We start from the raw sequence: 21,229 nt of genomic DNA on the forward strand, positions 1-21,229 counted from the left end.
CTCGTCTCTCCAGCGCAGCAGCTAGTTGTCCTGCTCTGCGATGCTGCCCTTGATGCGTGGGTTGCACATGCTCGCTAACATGAAGACTGGCTCCTGGGCGACAGGCAGCAGGCGGGTTCTCACACCATCTTGCAGCCTCTGCACCAGGGCGTTCATGGCTGGAACCAACTCTGCACGTTCTTCAGCCGGCTCCAGAAAGGTGCCCAACCACGCATGAAGTCTGTGGGCCATGGGGGTGAACAGAGCCAGCGTTGCTGTGGCAGAGGAGAACATGTCTGTGCACTGCTTGAAGGGCTCAAGCACCAGCACAGTCTGAGAGATAGCCAGCCACTCGTCATGGTTGAGATGCCTTTCAGGCCCCAAGGCATTGGTCTCCCGGAACAATGCCCTGAGGGCCCTCTTCTGCTCCACCAAATGCCTGAGCATGGCATGGGTGGAGTTCCAGCACGTGTCGACGTCGCCCTTCACACGGTGCTCGGGCATGCCTTCTCGGGCCAGCCTCTCATGCAGTGCGTAGTTGTCCTTCTGACTGCGAGAGAAGTGACTCGCAAGCTGCCTGCATTTCATGGGTCTCGGCATCCAGCCTGGACTCTACTTGGGAGCCCAGGCCCAGGGTATCCTTGACCACAAGGTGGAGAAGGGGGGCCACACAGTAAATCCATTCCTCCAGGCCCAATGCTGCTGCTGCCGCCCTGATGTTTGCGCCGCCGTCCGTCACCATGAAGCTCTTGGTGACATCCCTGCCTACCCAGGACTCAAACTGTGCCCTCAGGGCAGTGGCGATGTTGGTTGCCGTGTGCACCTCCGTGAACTCCTGCGTGTGGAGCATAGCCTGGTGAAAGCCAGGCCAGCTGCACTCTCCCTGCCAAGCGCTGCTCCCTCACCCCCACCTACAAGGTCATCGGTTTGCCACCAGTGCACGGTGAGGGAGAGGAACCCCTGCTGCGCATGCTGGCTTGTCCACAGGTTGGATGTGAAGTGCACAGTCCTCCCAGCAGTGTGGGACAGCTGTGCCTTCACATTCGCCCTGGCAGCCCTGTACAATGAGGGTACAACAGATTGTGCCATCGTGGAGCGAGCTGGGAACTTGTACCAGGGCGCCAGGTAGTGGATCAGCCTCTGGAAGGCAACCCTCTCCACTAGATGATAGGGTTCACCATCCACAGCAATCACCTCACCGATGAGACGAGTCACCATTCTCGTCACTGCCCTAACCCCACCTCTTGGCGCCCTACTGACGCCACCCTCACCAAACATCTCGGTAAAAGTAGTTTGGTGTCCCTTTTCTACCAAAGCCGCTGCATGGGGAGCACCAGGCGATGGCGGTGTGCTGGCTCCTGGCCCCTTGGCCAACGAAGAACCAGCCTGTCTCTCCCCCCAAAGAAGCACCATGTTGTGGTGCTTCTGAAGATGGTTCTGGAGTGCAGAGATCGAGAGATGATGGAGGTCTTTCCCTCAACTGACCCTACAGAGCTGGCACTGAGCAAGTCGTGGATCATCCTGTGACACCTGGAAGTGCTTTCAGATCGAGGATGTGAACTGGCTCCCAAGCGGCTGGGCCGCCCCGGGTGCCACAGGAGCAACCTGCCTAGAGGTGCTTGGGTCAGACACGTTGTGTCTAGAGAACCCTGGGGGAGGTGGCGACGGGGGAAGGGGTTGAGATGGCAGGCACACCTGCACCTCCTCCATCTCTTCCTCTTGCACCTCCCCCACCCTCTCCTTCCATGCCCCCATGGAAGAACTGCTGCTGGGGAGTGAAGAAGCAGGCAAAGTTGACGGGCTGTCCAGCAACCGTGCAAGCTCCTGCACCACCCTCTTCGAAGTGGGGGGTGAGCTCCGACAGACCCGCGTCAAAGAAACTCAGCCCCACTTCCTCCCCAGACTGCTCCCCCTCCTCCTCCTCCCGCTGCTGCAGGAAAGTCTCCACAACAGCAGCACCAGGAGGAGCAGGAGGAGGGACAGCCTGAACAGCAGCAGCAGTCCCCCGCCCAGTGCCAGCAGCACCTGTTGTCACTGGTTGCAGCTCCAGAGGCCCCCTCGGGAAAGAGCATCCGCCGCTGGATCTTGGAGGAGCTCTGGAGCTACTTCCCGCCCAGGTCGGGGGCAAGCCGAAGCCCTCCCCCTCCCCTCCCCCCTCTAGTCTTTTGCTTTGTTCCCCCCTCGGACCCCTCTTACCTGCACCCCTGCCACTCATTGTTCCCCTGGGCCAAACTCTGGCTACCTGTACTGTGGGGAAGTTTAACTGATTCGCTAGCTGTCCTGGAGTAGGATCAGTCCCTGAGCTGAGAACTTTTTACGTACCCGCCCCCAAGATAACTAACTGTTAACAATAGGCCCGCCCCTAACCTAACCTAACTTAAATACCTGCTGATTTGTTTGGTTCGGTACCTGGGGGAACCTAGTCTAGAGACCTGTCTGGGTTTAACCCTGGAGATGGATTTCCAAAACTTTTTAAAAGGGGGAAGTAATGGCCGGGAGCCTGGGATAAGTTGAACCCTATCTAATTCTGCACTCCAACAATGGTTCCCTCAGCAACCAGGAGGAGTGTTCTCTCTGCAAAGATGGACACACTTCCCTCACCTTTGACTACTTCTACCGGCAGCAGTCATCCACAAGACAGGCTAGGGGCTACCCAACAAACGTTTTACCTAGTTGTGATCTACTTAAAAGTCAAGATCCCTCGCCCTTTTAAAGACCTAGCTGAGCCTAGTTTTCGAGAAGCTGACCGGCCCTACAGCGAGGGTTGAAATGCAAGGGCCCTAGGCCAGATGCCGCCTAACTGATCCTATGAATGAGGGAAAAGCTGAGGACACACAACTGAAGCCCCCCCCCCATCAAACCAGGGAGAGAGAGACGTGAGCGGGCACACACACAGGCAGAGTGGGCGAAACCCCCCCTCTCAAACCAGTATGGCTTGGCCCCAAACGGGGAAAAAACCAAGGAGGAGGAGGTGCGGGTGCCAAGCGGCGCCGGGGAGAGACTCACGCAAGCCGCATCGTCGCACTCAACCCCAGGCTAGGGGCAAAAAACAAAAGCACAGCACAGCACACACTCCCGCAGAGGCGAGCGGGCACACACCCTCTGCAGAACAGGCGAAGCCTCCCCCCCTCAAAACAGTACGGCTCAGCTTAACCCCAAACGGGGAAAAAAACAAGGAGGTGGTGCGGGTGCCGAGCGGCGCCGGGGAGAGACTCACGCAAGCAGCACTGTCGCACTCAACCCCAGGCTAGGGGCAAAAAACAAAAGCAGAGCACAGCACACACTCCCGCGGAGGCGAGCGGGCACACACCCTCTGCAGAAAGGGCAAAGTTCCCCCCCCCTCAAACCGCTGCCGGTCTGAGTAGACAATACTGGCTTTGATGGACCAAGGGTCTGATTCAGTATATGGCAGCTTCATGTGTTCATGTGTCCTTGGAAAACTATGGCACCTGGTATTTCCATATGATGAGGAGGGAAGGCAGCATGGTATTGCCTGAACTTGTCAGATCTCATAAGCTAAGCATGGTCAGACCCGGTTAGTATTTGGATGGGAGACCACCAAGGAATACCAGGGTTGCTATGCAGAGGAAAACAATGGCAAATCACCTCTGTTAGTCTCTTGCCTTTTAAACCACATAAGGGGTCACCATGAGTCGGCTGCGACTTGACGACACTTCACACACACGCACACATTCCCAGATGGTCTCCCATCTGAGAACTAACCAGATCCACCCCTGCTTAACTTCCAAGATCAGACGTGATCAGACGCGGTCAGGGTGGTCATGCCATCTTGGAAAACTACAGCACTGATTTGAGAATGCGATTCTGTGCCTTGGTCCTGGCCCTTTCAAGAGTCAACAGTGTGTTTATTTGTTTGAAGAGTAAAAAACTCTCTGCAACTGTGCTCTTAAATATAACTAATCTTTCCCCTTCCTTTACTCCCTTTCTCAATCTGTCTCCTACCTGTCGTAAGATGAATCAGCCCTTTCTGTCTTCTCATGCCACTCTTATCTTTTACTATTTTTCATATATATCTTCAAAGAGATCTGGGATTGACTGCCACTGACTCACCAACGCAGTTTTAAGCAACTTCAGACAGCTGCTAGGGAGGATAACTTTGTGTGCATTGAATTGGTCTGAGCTGTTTGGAGAACGGAAACATGCGAAGAACATTCAGTTCTGAGTTTGACCATCCAATCCTGAAAGGGTGGAGGCAGAGCTGCACAAGAACCGGCGTGACCCCTACGCCGGAGTCCGTCCCACTTGTGCCATGCAAACTGGCACAGACACTGGCGCAGGGCGACTTACACTGGCCCAGGGGCTCTGCTGCTGCTTCTTCTTCATTGAATCATATAGTTGGAAGGGACCACCAGGGTCATCTAGTCCAACCCCCTGCACAATGCAGGAAATTCACAACTACCCCCCTCCCACCCCCAGTGACCCCCACTACATGCCCATAAGATGACCAATATGCCCTCCCTCTCATCATCTGCTTAAGGCTATAAAATCAGCATTGCTGACAGATGGCAATCTAACCTCTGAGGAAAGGTGTTTTGTTTATTTTTTTTCATAGCTAAGACCAATAAGTAGCTCAAGCATTGCAAAATCAGCAGGCTGGTAAAATATCAGCCAGGTGGCATCCTTATTTATACAGGTGTGCAGAGGCATACACATTTCTCTCGTTTGCCATGCCAACAAAACCATAATACTCATGAAAAATAAAGCTAGAATAAATACCTTCTCAGATATGAATAGTTTCAAATATTCAAAAAGCCCTAGTTTGATTTTGCTTCTCCATTGAGTAAATCAAACCCATGATTTTTGTACCATTTGCTGTTATGTTACACTACACTTTTCCTGTAAAAGGTATGTATTTTTCCCCCGGTGTTATTTGTGACTATCTGTAAATAAGCATTAGACACATATAATGGATTTGTAGGGAAATGTACAGATATTGTATAGGTTAGTCATTAAAAACATTTGAACACCATACAAAAGAATCTCCAAATAAACAGAGAAGTGGAATTCTCTATTCTCTCTAGTATCAGAGGAGCATGCCTATTATTTTGGGTGCGGTGGAACACAGGCAGGATGGTGCTGCTGCACTCGTCTTGTTTGGGGGCTTCCTGGAGGCACTTGGTTGGCCACTGTGTGAACAGACTGCTGGACTTGATGGGCCTTGGTCTGATCCAGCAGGGCCTTTCTTATGTTCTTAATTGTTGACAACGAAACTAATATGAAATGAAATGGGGAATATTATTTATCCCTAATCTCAGAATCTCCCATACGTTTCTGCTGGGGAATTAAGATCACAGGAAGAGGCCTTCCTGACAGTCCCACCAATTAAAGAAGCTCATCTGGTGGGCATATGAGATAGGGCCTTTTCGGTGGCAGCCCCACTATTATGGAGCAACCTCCCCAGGCTGCCTCACTGTCAATCTTCAGGAGGCAGTGGAAGACAGTTTTATTTAGGACTGCATTTGACTGATTTAGTCTTTATTTATTGGCAGTCATATTTGGAGTTTTTAAATTGTAACTTCTTGTGTGTTTTTATCATTGTTGTTCTATTCATATTGTGTTGTGTTTTTAATCATCATCATCTATATAGTAACAGCAAAATTGGCCAAACCTGAGGATACTTAAATCCAGCAACGGCAGCTGTGAATGGGCAAGAACAATGCCTCAGGTTTGCAGAAAAATCTGAAATAAAAAAAATGCATTGGGCTGTTGAAACCCCCCAAAAATGATAAAAGGAGTGCCTGCAGCTTTAAACAATGGACTCCCTTGTGTGACAAGCAGCTGCAGTATTCCAGACTGGGCTTCTGTGAGGAAAAAGGCAGGAGGGAGGGCAGGGTCCTTTCCAGGCCTATGTTGGAAGAACTCATAGGGGTCAGGTTTCACTAGGGTTGCCAACTCCTGCTTGGGAAATTCCTGGAGATTTTGTGGTGGAGTCTGAGGAGGGCAGGACTTAGGGAGGGGAAGGAATTCAGTACTCTGAAGTGTCATGGAGTCCACCCTCTAAAGCAGTCATTTTCTCTAGGGTAATTGATCTATGTCATCTGGAGTTCAGTTGTAATTTTTGGAAATCTCCAGGTCTCACCTGGAGGTTGGCAACCCCAGGCCTGGCAGCCACCTCTGGTTGTTACCGCACAATTTGATACCACTCAGCTAGGACTGGCTGCTTGTTTCTGTTCAGAAGCAGCCACACTGTGAAAGCCAGTGTGGTGTAGCAGTTAGAGCAGGGGAGGGTCAAACAAAGAGGGAGACCAATGTTTAATGCATTACAGTAGTCTAGTCTACGAAACCTTGTGGTATAATAAGTAGAAAAATGGCTCTGGGAAGAGGCAGCAGCCAGGAGAACAAAAGTGTCCCATTCAGCACTGGAACACCATGAATGTTAGGGTTGCCAACCTCCAGGTGGTGGCTGGAGATCTCCCATTAGTACAACCAATCTCCAAGCAGTAGAAATCAGTTCCCCTGGAGAAAATGGCCGCTTTGCCAAATGGACTCTATGACAATGAAGTCCCTTCCCTCTCCAAACCCCGCCCTCCTCAGACTCCACCCCCAAAATCTGCAGGTATTTCCCAATCCGTAGCAGGCAACCCTCACAAAAGTTTTCAAGATGAGTGATTCCCCCCCCTCCAGTGATTTGTCCAAGCTGCAGCAAACATGCCACTCTCAAAGCAAATATCGCAATGACTTCTTCTCCACTGCTGACCTATTGCCAATCATGCCAATATCTCTACCGGACGGTTTGTGTCGCAGGATCCGCTTCGACAAATTGGAATCCAATGATTTCATTGTTCCGTAGCATCCGACTCCAGTAGCAAAGATTCCGCCTTCCCGGGCCGGGTGACATTACAAGTTTGGTGAATTTTCTTCTCAAAGGGAGGCGTTTGTAGAACAAACGAGCTGACTTAAGGATGTGCGGAATACACCAAGGGCCGTGTTTATTCCCCGTCCAAATCTGAGTTTTTAGTGCCATCCAACTTCTTAAAGGCAGCCTTTGAAATGGCTCTGTTTTGTGTAGGGTTGCTTTTTGTGTGTGTTGTTTTTTTTAAATCCTCCCACCAAAGAGTCAATACTATTACAGGTATCAAAACCGTAATGGGCCATACATTCTTAATGAGATGCAATGAACGCGCCGGCATTTGGGGAGCTATTCTCCTCGGGATGAGGCAGAAATGTGACAAACATATTGCTAATTAGACAAGCAACATCCATCCGAAAGAGTTTCCAAAGATGTTCGGTTTAAAAATTCTGTCGCGGCGAAACAAACAGCCTGCATTATTAATGGAGACGTGTTAAGAAATCAAGGGGATACATTTCGGTCTGCACTTGGGCTCCCGGAGTTATTAAAGGAAAGAGGTTCCCATCCCACGGAAAGCAGTTAGCGGTGGTCTAAATTGCTGAGGCCCGCTGTTTGGTTTCATATTCGGCGTCTTCCTCCAGAGAGGGTACGGCTGTTTCAGCTGCCAGTTAAGAGATCCCATATGGAGCACGAATCCCCCATAGCAGCCATTCTGGAAACCAGCCCAGGAATGTTGCAGTCCTTGTACAAAACAAAAGCAAAGAAGTGCAGACTTCTTCCTTTCGCACTTCAGCAAACATTGCAAGACTCCATCTTGGCAAAACAGTTGTTTGTTTATTTGCTTGTTGACCACATTTGCATCCTGCTTTCTTGCCCTTGCAAAGGCCAGTAAAGCAGCCGACCATTTAAAACACGTATGCAAAAAAAATCACATTTCAAAACTGTTCAAATCATCCTCCCCCCTCCAAAACACACATCATTAAAACAATTAAAACCAAGTTAAAATAGATAGAAAACATAACAAACATTGGTTAGGGATTAAGTCAGCATGGTATCATGGTTCAGATCTCCATACTGCCATGGAAGCTTGAGGGGTGACCTTGAACATGTCCCACACTCACAGCCTACCAACTTCATAGGGTTGTTGTGAAGATAAAATGGAGGAGAAGATAATGATGTAAAGCTGCTTTGGGTCCCCATTGGGGAGTAAGGTGGGATATAAAGAAATAAAGTAAGTAAGTAAATAAAAGAATGCCAGACCAAACAAAATAGCCTTCACCTGCTGGCGGAAGAGGGCAACAGATAGGAACAGATTACTCTCCCTGGGGAGAGAGTTCCAGAGCTTTGGTGCCATGACTGAGAAGGCCCTCTTCCAGGTTGCCATCCATCTAAAATCAGAAGGTAGAAGGTACCCAAAGCAGGCCTCCAAAGATGACCATAGTGGTTGAGCACATCCATAGTGGTTGAGCACACATGAAGCTGCCTTATACTTAGGTTTTCCAGGTCCCTCTTCACCACCGGTGGGAGGTTTTTGGGATGGAGCCTGAGGAGGGTGTGGTGTGGGGAGGGGAGGGACTTCAATGCCATAGAGTCCAATTGCCAAAGCTGCCATTTTCTCCAGGTGAATTGACCTCTGTCAGCTGGAGATCGCCTGCCATCACCTGGAGGCTGGCAACCCTACTTATACTGAATCAGACCCTTGGTCCATCAAAATCAGTACAGTCTACTCAGACCGGCAGCGGCTCTCCAGGGTCTTGGGTGGAGGTCATTCCCATCACCTATTTGCCTAGTCCCTTTAACTGGAGATGCTGGGGATTGAACCTGGAACCTTTTGCATGCCAAGCAGAGGCTCTACCACTGAGCCACGACCTCTCCCCATAGTGGAAGAAAGTGTCATCAAGTCATAACAGACCCCAAAGGGTTTTCAAGGCAAGAGATTAACAGAGGTGGTTTGACATTGCCTGCACCTGGGTAGCAATTCTGAACTTTTTTGGTGTTCTTCCATCCAAGGACTAACCAAGGCTGACCCTGCTTAGCATCTGAGATCTGATGAGATCAGGCTAGCCTGAGCCATCCAGGTCAGGGCTGAGACCTCAGTAAGCTGCCATCAACAGCTGTCGAGCAGCCGGTGAACTACATCTCTCTTGTCAGATCACGCGTTGTCGAGGCTTGTTCTTTAAAACTGGCAGAGATTCTATAGATTTCCCACCATGCGGTCCCAAGGGGCTTGGAGACTGGAGAAGCTAATCACAAACTTTCCACTGCCTTCACATACATTATTTACAAGGCAGCTTGACTTCATTGACTAAGGAGGAGAAATAGTTTCTCTGTTTCACTGCTAAGTGGGTGATTTTCACTGGGTCAGCCCGGAAGCAATTGCCGTGGCATTTTCCAAATGCTCCACACCTGACTGAGCCTCATTTGCCTCCAGGTAAAGACTGTTACCATCTCCAATTAGACCCAATTATCAACTGCCCAATCTCTTTTGATGTTCACATGCCAGGCAGAATGTGCTTCGAATCTGCAGAAGTGATGACTTCATGCTTGTTATCTGATTCAGGAAGGTCAGCTCTGGAAAAACGTGAAAAGAGGCTGGTAACGGCGGGTCCAGAACGCCAACAAAAATGGTGGAAATTTAGGATACAAAATGGGAAGTGGATATGTATAGGCTGTTTATCACATTCTCTAATATATGCTGTTGCAGGTGATGCATGCAATTTGTACAGCTGGCTATACTGAAGTAACTTCCTTTCACTTAGAATCATAGAATCATAGAGTTGGAAGGGACCACTAGGGTCATCTAGTCCAACCCCCTGCACAATGGAGGAAATTCCAAACTATCTTCCCCCCCCACACACACACACACCTACACACATAATGACCCCTACTCTATGCCCAGAAGATGGCCAAGGTGCCCTCCCTCTCATCATTTGCCTAAGGTCATAGAATCAGCATTGCTGACGGATGGCCATCTAGCCTCTTCTTAAAAACCTCCAGGGAAGGAGAGCTCACCACCTCCCGAGGAAGCCTGCTCTGCTGAGGAACCGCTCTGACTGTTAGAAAATTCTTCCTATTGTCTAGATGGAAACTCTTTTGATTTAATTTCAACCTGTTGGTTCTGGTCCGACCTTCTGGAGCCACAGAAAACAACTCAGCACCATCCTCTACGTGACAGCCCTTCAAGTACTTGAAGATGGTTATCATATCTCCTCTCAGTCTTCTCCTCTTCAGGCTAAACATACCCAGCTCCTTCAACCTTTCCTCATAGGACTTGGTCTCCAGACCCTTCACCATATTTCTTGCCCTCCTCTGGACACGTTCCAGCTTAACATTTGTTTATTCATTTGTTAATTCATTTATAACCTGCCTTTCTCACCAAGACTCAAGGCAGGTTACAGTGCACCATCCAATCAACCATCCAATAAACAAAATTACAAAATTAAAGTAGTGCACTAAACAGAATGCTATATACAATAAAAAGCCCTGACCTGGATGGCCCAGGCTAACCTGTTCTCGTCAGAGCTCAGGAGCTAAGCAGGGTCGACTGTGGTAAGTATTTGGATGGGAGACCTCCAAGGAACCCCAGGATGGAGGCAGGCATTGGGAAACCACCTTCCAATTGTGTTAACTTGTGGAACTCTCTGCCCCAGGATGTGGTGATAGCTGTCAACTTGGAAGGCTTGAAGAGGGGAGTGGACATGTTCATGGAGGAAAGGGCTATCCATGGCTACTAGTCAAAATGAATACAAGTCACAATGCATACCTATTCTCTCTAGTATCAGAGGAGCATGCCTATTATATTAGGTGCTGTGGAACACAGGCAGGATGGTGCTGCAGTTTTCTTATTTGTGGGCTTCTTAGAGGCACCTAGTTGGCCACTGTGTGAACAGACTGCTGGACTCGATGGGCCTTGGTCTGATGCAGCATGGCTTTTCTTATGTTCGCCTCTGAATGTATCTTGCCTTAAAAACCTCACCAGGAGTCGCCATAAGTCTGATGTGACTTGATGGCAAAAAAAGGGGCGGGGGGTCTAATACAGGTTGAGTATCCCTTATCCGGAATTCTGATATCCAAAGTCCAAAACTTTTCGAGTGCCTACAAAGGGTAATAAAATGGCACGTGTGCAGTCCAGTTGCACCAACGGCAGGTTCCCATGATGCCCCCCAGCACAAAATTATTAAAAAATATTGTATAAAATTACCTGCAGGCTCTGTGTATAAGGTGTGTATAAAACATAAATGAATTCTGTGCTTAGACTTGGGTCCCATCCCCAAGAGATCTCATTATATTTATGCAAATATGCCAAAATATGGAAAGATCCGAAATAAAGAAAACCTCTGGTCCCAAGGATTTCAGATAAGGGATACTCAAAGAGGCAGCAAGGTATAATGGTTAAGAGTGCTAGACTCTACTCTGGAGAACCAGGAGTGATTCCTCACTCCTCCGCATGAAGCAAGCTGGGTGACCTTGGGTTAGTCACAGTTCTCTCTGAATTCTTTCAGCCCCACCTACCTCACAAGGTGTCTGTTGGGGAGAGAGGAAGGGAAGGAGATTGCAAGCTAGTTTGAGTCTCCTAAAAAGTAGAGGAAGTCAGTATATAAAACCCAACTCTTCTTCTTCCTCCTCTTCAACTTATATATACAACAATCAATTAAAGAAAACTTGATTACAAAAATTAGGGATACAATGCAATGTTACACACTATACAAAGCAGTGAAAAAATACCTAAATTTCACAGGCACTAGTTATGACCACATTTCCTTTATTAAATCATTATCCTGAACAATTCCCTTCTACACCTTCCAAATAATTAAAGGAGCATGGGAGTCTTCCTAGGCCTCATCAGGCAGGCTGTTCCAGCAGCTGGGAAACAGAACAGGTAACTCTTGGGCCTAGACTGTGGCTGGATATCAGTTGTAATAGCAGGAGATCTCCAGCTAGTACCTGGAGGTTGGCAACACTAATAAACATGCATAGGTTGGCTCTTGCTAGTGAATTAGGGTTGCCAACTACTAGTTAGTAGCTGGAGACTGCCTGCTATTATAACTGATTTCCAGCCGATAGAGATCAGTTCCCCTGGAGAAAACGGCCGCTTTGGCAATTGGACTCTATGGCATTGAAGTCCCTTCCCTCCCCAAACCCCGCCCTCCTCAGGCTCCACCCCATAAACCTTCAGGTATTTCCCAACCTGGAGTTGGCAACCCTATAGTTGATAGAGTTCATACTTCATTAAAGAAAGACAAGAATTTAGGGATGACCTGCGATTGCTGGGAAAGAATCAAAATGCCTTGTTGCATGGAGGAAAGAGGATGGCTTATTTTCAGACAACAACCCTGAGATGATAAAATATGAATGTAAGAATCTGGTTCACACTATATCAGACTATTACCTCATCTAACCCAGTATTGTCAACTGTGGCTACCAACTTAAGTCGATGCTCTGTAACAAGAGATCCTTGAAAATGGAGCTCTAAGGGATTGGAATGTTTCAACCTCTTTATTCATTTTTCCACCTCATGGATGTAACCATATTGAAACCATACTGTGTGAAGCAGTCATACCGTACCAGATTTACAATGGGCAAAGGATTTTTGTTTTGTTTTGTTTTGTTTAATCAGGAAAACAAAAATACCCACAAATGCAAACAGCAGATTTGAGGAGAAGGTTTCCAAAACCACCAGAGTGTATTTATGTGTGTGTGTGGGGGGGGGGGGATCACCCGCATAAAAAGAGATGCTTACCCTCACATACATGCACATGTGTGCATACGCCTCCACACACACCCTTGATAAAAAAAAAACTGTTGGGACTCCCATAGGGTTGCCAGCTCCGGGTTGGGAAATACCTGGAAATTTTGAGGGTGGAGCCTGATTCTCAAGGCAAGAGATATTCAAAGGTAGTTTGCCATTGCCTGCTTCTGCCTAGTGCCTCGGATATTGCTTGCTGTTGAAAAAAAAAATCGGTATAGTTTGGCTTCGGCAAAATTCGGTCCGTTTTTATTCGGGCCGTGCCGAAGTCCGAACTCCCCCGCTTTGGATCCCCGGAAATTCGGGGGGATCCGGAGTTTGGGAGAAAATTCGGCCTCCCGCGCACCTTCAGGGAGATTCCCTGAAGGCGCGCGGGGGGGGGGGCTTTAAACAAGCCCCTCTGCGCTGTCTGCGCAGGCAGCGCAGAGGGGCTTGCCAGCCCCCCGCCAGCCCTGCCGGGAGTCCCGGCAGGGCTGGGGGGGGCTTTAAATAGGAGGCACAGATCTATTTAAAGGGCCCACTGTGCGCCTCCAGGGAAGCTCCCTGGAGGCACGTGGCGGGTCTTCAAACAGATTTGTGCCTCCCAGTCGGGAGGCACAGATCTATTTAAAGCCCCCCCCAGCCCTGCCGGGACCCAGGCAGCGCAGAGGGTTTCCCGGCAGGGCTGGGGGGGGGGCTTTAAATAGATCTCCGGATGGGAGGCGCAGATCTATTTAAAGGGCCCGCCGCGCGCCTCCAGGGAAGCTCCCTGGAGGCGCCGGGGGGGGGGGGGGGGAACAGATCTGCGCCTTACAGCTGGAAGGCGCAGATCTGTTTAAAGGGGCCGAATTCGCCGAATTTATTCAGGAACACCCCGAACTCGGCGAATTCGGCTCCCCGGTTTCCCCCCCTTTTTGAGTTTGTTTTGTCCGAACCGAAAAATTGCCAAATTGCGGGAAATTTGGCTGTTTTTCAGTTCAGACCGAACTGAATCAACAGCCCTTTCTCAGTGGTCTCCCATCCAAATAATGACCAGGGCCAACTCTGCTTAGCTTCTGAGCTCTGACGAGATCGAGCTAGCCTGGGCCATCTTTTATTGTGCGTAAAAAACCCCCCCCATCTTTGGGAAACATACAATGGCCAGTAGGTGGCACTGTTCGTTCACAAACTTCCCAAACTTTCTCCCGGATTGAAATACGGGGAGACAGCCAAATGTCATCTCAGATAGGTTGTAAAGTGGAGTGGCTCGATTTTTCCGTGACCCAAGATGAGAGATACTGTGTAAGACTTTTCTATTGGGAAGGGGGGAGGGGTGTTGGAAATAGTGATGAGTGCATAGTCAAAAGCCACAGCCAACACGTTCAGTTTGCTCACGTTTTTTGACAGCTTAAAAAAAAAGAAAAGAAATGAAGAATACTTCGGCAAAAGAGCAGAGGGAAGGAGCCCTCGTCTGCTGCTAATCTGGACGTTGATCACAGGAAACAGCAAAGCTAGTCTTGAGAGTCCTCAGCGGCATGGATTGATTCTCCAATAGCGCCTGAAGGCCGGCAGCTCATTTGTGCCTCCAGCAGAAGGATCAACCCGGCATAAGCGGTCTTGTTAAATCATTATTGCCCTGAATGCTTTGCAGCCCAGGGGAAGATCCTCCTGTGAATCTGTTTCTTTACAACAAAAAGAAAACCACAGCTAATCACATTGCCGTCAGAAGTGGACTGAAGTCCCTTCTCTTCTTGCCAGATGCTGCGTTTCTGCCTATCTTCAAATGGGAGAATAAGTGTGATCTCCCTTCTTTTTGTCGTGCTTTATTGGCATTTCGGCAATAATCTACCCTTCACTCTCTCATGGAGCTTCGACTGTTACTGTTACTCAACATTTATGTAAGGAACCAAAATGCGGGATCATCTGCTGAAGCTGGAGGGTGAGAGATTCAAAACAGATCAAAGGAAGTCTTTCTTCACATGATACATAGTTAAATTGTGGAACTCCCTGCCCCAGGATGAGGTGATGGCTGCCAACTTGGAAGGCTTGAAGAGGGGAGTGGACATGTTCATGGAGAAGAGGGCTATCCATGGCTACTAGTCAAAACAAATACTAGTCTTGATGCATACCCATTCTCTTCAGGATCAGAGGAGCATGTCCATTATATTAGGTGCGGTGGAACACAGGCAGGACAATGCAGCTGCAGTTGTCTTGTTTGTGGGCTTCCTAGTGACACCTGGCTGGCTCTGTGTGAACAGACTGCTGGACTTGATGGGCCTTGGTCTGATCCAGCATGGCTTTTCTTATGTTCTTATTTTAATGCGTAGCTTTGACTGTTACTGTTTTACAGTCATGCAACACTTATGTAAGGTACCAGAATGCGGGATCATCTGCTGAAGCTGGCAGGTGAGAGATTCAAAACAGATCAAAGGAAGTCTTTCTTCACATGACACATAGTCAAATTGTGGAACTCTCTGCCCCAGGAGGTGGTGATGGCAGCCAATTTGGAAGGCTTTAAGAGGAGAGTGAACATTTTAATGGAAGATGGGGCTATCATGGCTACTAGTCAAAATGAATACTAGTCATGATGCATTCCTATTCTCTCCAGGATCAGAGGAGCATACCTATTATATTAGATGCTGTGGAACATAGGCAGGACAATGCTGCTGCAGTCATCTTGTTTGTGGGCTTCCTAGAGGCACCTGGTTGGCCACTGTGTGAACAGACTGCTTGACTTGATGGGCCTTGGTCTGATCCAGAGTGGCCTAGTGTTCTTATGGGGGATGGGGCTATCCATGGCAACTAGTCAAAATGAATACTAGTCATGATGCATACCTATGCTCTCCAGGATCAGAGGAGCATGCCTATTATATTAGGTTCTGTGGAACACAGGCAGGATGGTACTGCTGCAGTTGTCTTGTTTGTGGGCTTCCTGGGTGTACCTGGTTGGCCACTGTGTGAACAGACTGCTGGACTCAATGGGCCTTGGTCTGATCCAGCATGGCTTTTCTTATGTTTGTATGTTAAGGTTCATCCTGGGAATGCAAAGCACAGGGGAGTCCACCAGCCAGTCTTCTCTCTTTTGCCATGGAGGCTGGCCAGAAGAAGGAGGGAACACTTGAACTTGGGTGCCCCTCAAGCATCCAGCAGGAGAAGGTACTGCATTGTAGTGACTCAGCAGTTTGTCACATGAACACATGAAGCTGTCTTATGCTGACTCAGACACTTGGTCCATCTTCAAATGGGAGAATAAGTCTGATCTCCCTTCTTTTCGTAGTGCTTTAATGTCATTTCGGCAGGGCCTTCTAATCTACCCTTCACTCTTTCATGGAGCTTCAACTGTTACTGTTTCACACAATTACTCAACATTTATGTAAGGAACCAGAACACGGGGTCATCTGCTGAAGGTGTACTCAGACCAGCAGCAGCTCTCCAGAATCTCAGGAAGATCTTTCACATCATCAACTGCCTAGTCCCTTTAAAAGTAGATGCCTGGGATTGAACTTGGGACTTTCTGCATGCCAAGCAGATTCTCTGCCACTGAGCCACAGCCTCTCCCCAGATCATATGAGCAACTCCAGGTCTTATAGAGCCTGAGAGTGTAGACTGACTCCTGAGAAACTGGAGTGAATACAAACTGGCTATTTAATTAATTTATTTTAATTTTATCTTATTTATGCCCTGTGTTTCTCCCCAATGGGGACACACATTAGCATACAACATTGTCTCCTTCTCCATTTTATCTTCATTCATTAATCTCCTCTCCTCCATTTTATTCTCACGACAACCCTGTGAAGTAAGTTAGACTGTATGTGACTGGCCCAAGATCACCCAGCAGACTTCCGTGACAGAGCAAGGATTCGAAATACTTTGGTCACATCATGAGAAGACAAGTGTCACTGGAAAATACAATAATGCTAGGAGAAGCTGAAGGCAGCAGGAAAAAAATAAGACCCAATGTGAGATGTATTAACTTCACAAGAAAGCCACGACCCTCCATTTGCAAGACCTGAGCAAGGCTATTAATGATAGGACATTTTGGAGCTCATTAATTAATAGGGTCATCATGAGTCGGAAGTGACTTGACAGCACTTAACACACAAACATTCCCAAATCCTAGTCTAACACTCTGACTTCTATGGTAAAGACCATAGAGACTAGGAATGGCAGCCTAGAGCATCACCGAGTAGCAACATAACATTATTTCCAGACTCCACCCTCTCCCAGAACCACCTCTAAAACACCTTTTTTTAGCTGATAGCATGTCAGGGACTCAAGGTGCTACACTTGCAGCTTCAACAGGTAGGCATGAACTTATGGAAAAAGGTGGTCCTTTAGTAGGGCTGCCAACCACCAGGTTTTAGCTGGAGATCTCCTGCTATTACAACTGATCTCCAGCTGATAGAAGTCAGTTCCCCTGGAGAAAATGGCCGCTTTAGCAATTGGACTCTATGGCACTGAAGCCCCTCCCCTCCACAAACCCCGCCCTCCTCAGGCTCCACCCCAAGAACCTCCTGCTGGTGGTGAAGAGGGACCTGGCAATCCTATCCTTTAGATAACATTATTTTCCTGAACAACTTCTGCCCACCTGCGGTTCTTTGTTTTCTCTGCCTCAAGCAATTGCACAAAACCCATGCCTATGGTAGTCCATAAGCTTTGTCTGATGACTAGCTATGACAGGGAACTGGGGTACACATCAGCTCTTGCTTCCCAATATAAGTAAAGCAATGTTTATGGGCACATGAGCTCAGATTTGCATTACAATGCACTTGCATGTTTAAAAACATTTTTAACTTTATTACATCTTAAATAACAGTAATACTGGTTAGTATAAGTCTCTCATATGCTATATGTGCAGGTATCAAGTAAAGCAGAATATTGTCGAAGGCTTTTACGGTCAAAGTTCATCGGTTCTTGTAGGTTATCTGGGTTGTGTGACCGTGGTCTTGGTATTTTCTTTCCTGACGTTTCGCCAGCAGCTGTGGCAGGCATCTTCAGAGGAGTAACACTGAAGGACAGTGTCTCTCAATGTCAAGTGTGTAGGAAGAGTAATACATAGTCAGAAAGGGGTGGGTTTGAGCTGAATCATTGTCCTGCAAAAAGTATCAAAGGTAATGTGCTAATCATTGTCCTGTAAGTATCAAGATAATGTGCTAATGAGGGTGTGGTATGTTAATATGGAACCATTGTATCCTGAAGTGGGGCGGTGGGTTGTCAAGCCCCTCTGCGCTGTCTGCGCAGGCAGGGCAGAGGGGTCTAAAGACCCCTGCCCCTCTTCCCGGGACTTCAGGGAAGCCCCCTGAAGGCGCGCGGGGGGTCTTTAAACAGATTTGTGTCTCCTGAAGGCGCACAGGGGGGGGATTTTCCCCCGAACTCCGGATCTCGCCCGAATTTCGGCGACTCGAAGCGGGGGAGTTCGGACTTTGGCACGGCCTGAATCAAAACGGGCTGAATTTTGCCGAATCCAAATTATACAGATTTTTTTTCAACAGCCCTAGTTACAGCTATCAACCATTGTGCTATTTTAATGCTTTTAAATAATTTTAAATTTTACATAGTGCTTCTAATAAAATATACTTTCAGTATTTATACATTGACTTATATATATTTTCTTTTCACCTAACCTTGAGTACCCAGCAAGGAGAATCATCCCAAAAGTTTCTCTCCCTCTTCTGGGGCCTAAAATCATCATGTTGTATGGGTTTGCATTTCTTTCCAATAAATGTGGATTGAAGCTGAAACTTATCTGTGGGTCGAATGCAGTGGTCCAAAGTCTAAAGGGTATATGTCAGTCTGCTGGTTCAGTACCGTAACCCCAGAAGGAAACTTTTGACCAAGTTGCATTTCACTGTTCCAGTTGATTAGAGATTGATTGAACCAACCGTCTACATCACTGATTATATGGAAAATGGCTAGCTAGATGGCTAGATAGATGATTGAGGATTTGTTTTAAAAAACTATTATGCATTTGTTTACAGCAGCAAAAATGATGCGCCCTAAATATTTTGTATATGTGCAGAGTGCCATCAAGTCACAGCTGATTTAGGACGACCCCATAGAGATTAGGGGCACAGCCTGGAGAGGGTGGAATTTGGGGAAAGGAGGGAGCTCAGCAGGGATGTGATGCCATAGACTCCACCCTCCAAAGTTGCCATTTCCTCCTAGGGAACAGATCTCTGTAGTCTGAAGATCAATTGTAATTCTGGGAAAACTTCAAGCCCCACCTTCATGTCGGCAACCCTGAATGGAAACTCACTGGGACATACAGTTTAAGGAAAGAGGGACACGTTGGGTTGCTAGGTCCCTCTTCGCCAATAGTGGGAGGTTTTGGGGTGGAGCCTGAGGAGGGCGGGGTTTGGGGAGGGGAGGGACTTCAATGCCATAGAGTCCAATTGCCAAAGCAGCCATTTTTTCCAGGTGAACTGATCTCTATCGGCTGGAGATCCCCTAGGGAAAAGAGAACAGAAAGAAAGCCTCATGTATGGCCTAGAGACAGGAGAAAAATTGTATGGTTTCCTGTGCGGCGAGATGACTGCACAAGGAAAAGGTATCAGTCAGAAAACTCCAAGAAGTTGGCAGGAACACAGGCAAAATGGATCCCACATTTCAAATGGCAACTAGATATTTGGCTGTGAGTCACTGCTTTGGCTTTGTATATGATGGTACCCATGTGGTTGGGGAATTCCTGGAGATTTGGGGCAGAGACTGGGGTGGGTAGTGCTTGAAAAGTACACAAGCAGCCCTGGTAGACATTTGCTGAATTCCCCCTACCCTAATGGTCCACCTAGGGTTGCCAGGCCCCTCTTCATCACTGGTGGGAGGTTTTTGGGGTGGAGCCTGAGGAAGGTGGGGTTTGGGGAGGGGAGGGACTTCAATGCCATAGCGTCCAATTGCCAAAGCGGCCATTTTCTCTAGGTGAACTGATCTCTGTCAGTTGAAGATCAGTTGTAATAGCTGGAGATCGCCTACTATTACAACTGATCTCCAGCTGATAGAGATCAGTTCCCCTGGAGAAAATGGCTGCTTTGGCATTTGGACTCTATATCATCGAAGTCCCTCCCCTCCTAAACCCTCCCCTCCTCAGGCTCTGCCCCAAATGTCTGCAGGTATTTCACAACCTGGAGCTGGCAACCCTAACCTACCTGTACAAAATCTAAAATGGCTTCCATGAAGATAAATAATTCTCAGAAGAAGAAGAAGGCGGGGTGGGGGGGAGAAGAAAAATGGCAATAATCTGTCGGGAGAAGCATCCTTGTGATTCCTATACCCGAATTACCCCAAAACAAAAGAAATAAACCCCTCAGAGCTGTGTGCTTTGTCAGACCAAAAAAAAATACCACTTACCCCTCCTCGGCAGATGGGAAAATACGTAATTCCACAGAGTACAAAGTAAAGTGTGCATTGCTCTTTAATTGGCACTTAGCAGAAAAGATACCCCACAGCAAGAGTTTCTGAGCCTAATGAAAGGAGGAGCCTGCTACACGGCGCCAATTAGACCCTTGAAGCAAACGAGGGTCCATTTCCAGCTGCCGGTGCACCAGATGGTGAGCCAAAGAAGATGACGAGGCGATAATGAAACTTTGAGCGCATATCAATAAAATGGGGAAGCCGGCGTTCCTTTCACAACACCTAGCAATTGCGGGAAAGGGTGAAGGAATAAAATTGCAGCTCAACACCAATTAGGGAACTTGGGAGAAAGAAAGAGGCATATGGCTTGATCCATAAACATGGGGTGGAAAGCATTACCTTTTTAGTATATGGTAAGGTGGACTTGAAATTGCAAGCAAGGAAGGAAAATTAGATTGATAGATGATAGATGATAAATAGATAGATAGATAGATAGATAGATAGATAGATAGATAGATAGATAGATAGATAGTGGTTGCCAGGTGATAGATAAATGGTGATAGATAGATGGATGATAGATGATAAATAGATTAGGGGTGCCAGGACCCTTTTCGCCACTGGCAGGAGGTTTTGGGGTGGAGCCTGAGGAGGGCAGGGTTTGGGGAGGGGAGGACTTCAATGCCATAGAGTCCAATTGCCAAAGTGGTCATTTTTTTTGGGGGGGGGACTAATCTCTATCGGCCAAAGATCAGCTGTAATAGCAGGAGATCTCCAGCTAGTACCGGGAGGTTGGCAACCCTAGCTGGGAAGGGCAAGTTAGGAGTTGAAGAGATAGATAGATAGATAGATAGATAGATAGATAGATAGATAGATAGATAGATAGATAGATAGATAGATAGATAGATAGATAGATAGATAGATACGAGTATTCAATTTGTCTTGCGGAAACACTGCTCCAAATATTAATATGTTCAAAGTGTTTGATTTTTTTTAAAAAAGTCATAGGGCAAAAACGCATGGTTGCTTTAGCCTCCTGTATTCCCTGTTTCAGCCAGGATCAAACGCGTGTGTTTCGCCGAACATGAGTTCGATCCTGGCTGAATCCTGGCTGAAACAGGGAATAAAGGAGGCTGAAGCAACCATGTGTTTTCGCCCATAATGGATATAACCTTATGAGATGGTGACTGCTAGTTTTCAGTCCTCTGCACGAGGACGTAACTTTCCCTGTATATCAGTCAGTGAAATAAAGTACAGTTTGCAATCTCTGCTCCTCTTCTCCTAGGCTGGGTATAGAATACGCCGCAATTCATCAGAATGCAACCTTACGTTCATTATCTCCTTTCTATTTGCTGTAATTTGACATTATCTCTAGCAAGTCAGACAGTTAC

At 47.7% G+C, this 21,229-nt stretch overlaps 1 protein-coding gene across 1 annotated transcript in view; it reads left to right on the forward strand.

The window, feature by feature from the left end:
* Positions 1 to 1,732: 1,732 nt before the first annotated feature.
* LOC130481869 (proto-oncogene Mas-like) overlaps positions 1,733 to 21,229 on the forward strand; it is an 81,437-nt gene continuing 61,940 nt past the window's right edge. The window contains exons 1-2 of the mRNA XM_056854654.1: positions 1,733 to 1,829; positions 1,916 to 2,096. Of these exons, the coding sequence (XP_056710632.1) occupies positions 1,733 to 1,829; positions 1,916 to 2,096 (278 nt within the window). The remainder of the gene's footprint in view (positions 1,830 to 1,915; positions 2,097 to 21,229) is intronic.

Source organism: Euleptes europaea, chromosome 8 (genome assembly GCF_029931775.1).
Source record: "Euleptes europaea isolate rEulEur1 chromosome 8, rEulEur1.hap1, whole genome shotgun sequence".
NCBI classification, from domain to species: Eukaryota; Metazoa; Chordata; class Lepidosauria; order Squamata; family Sphaerodactylidae; genus Euleptes; species Euleptes europaea.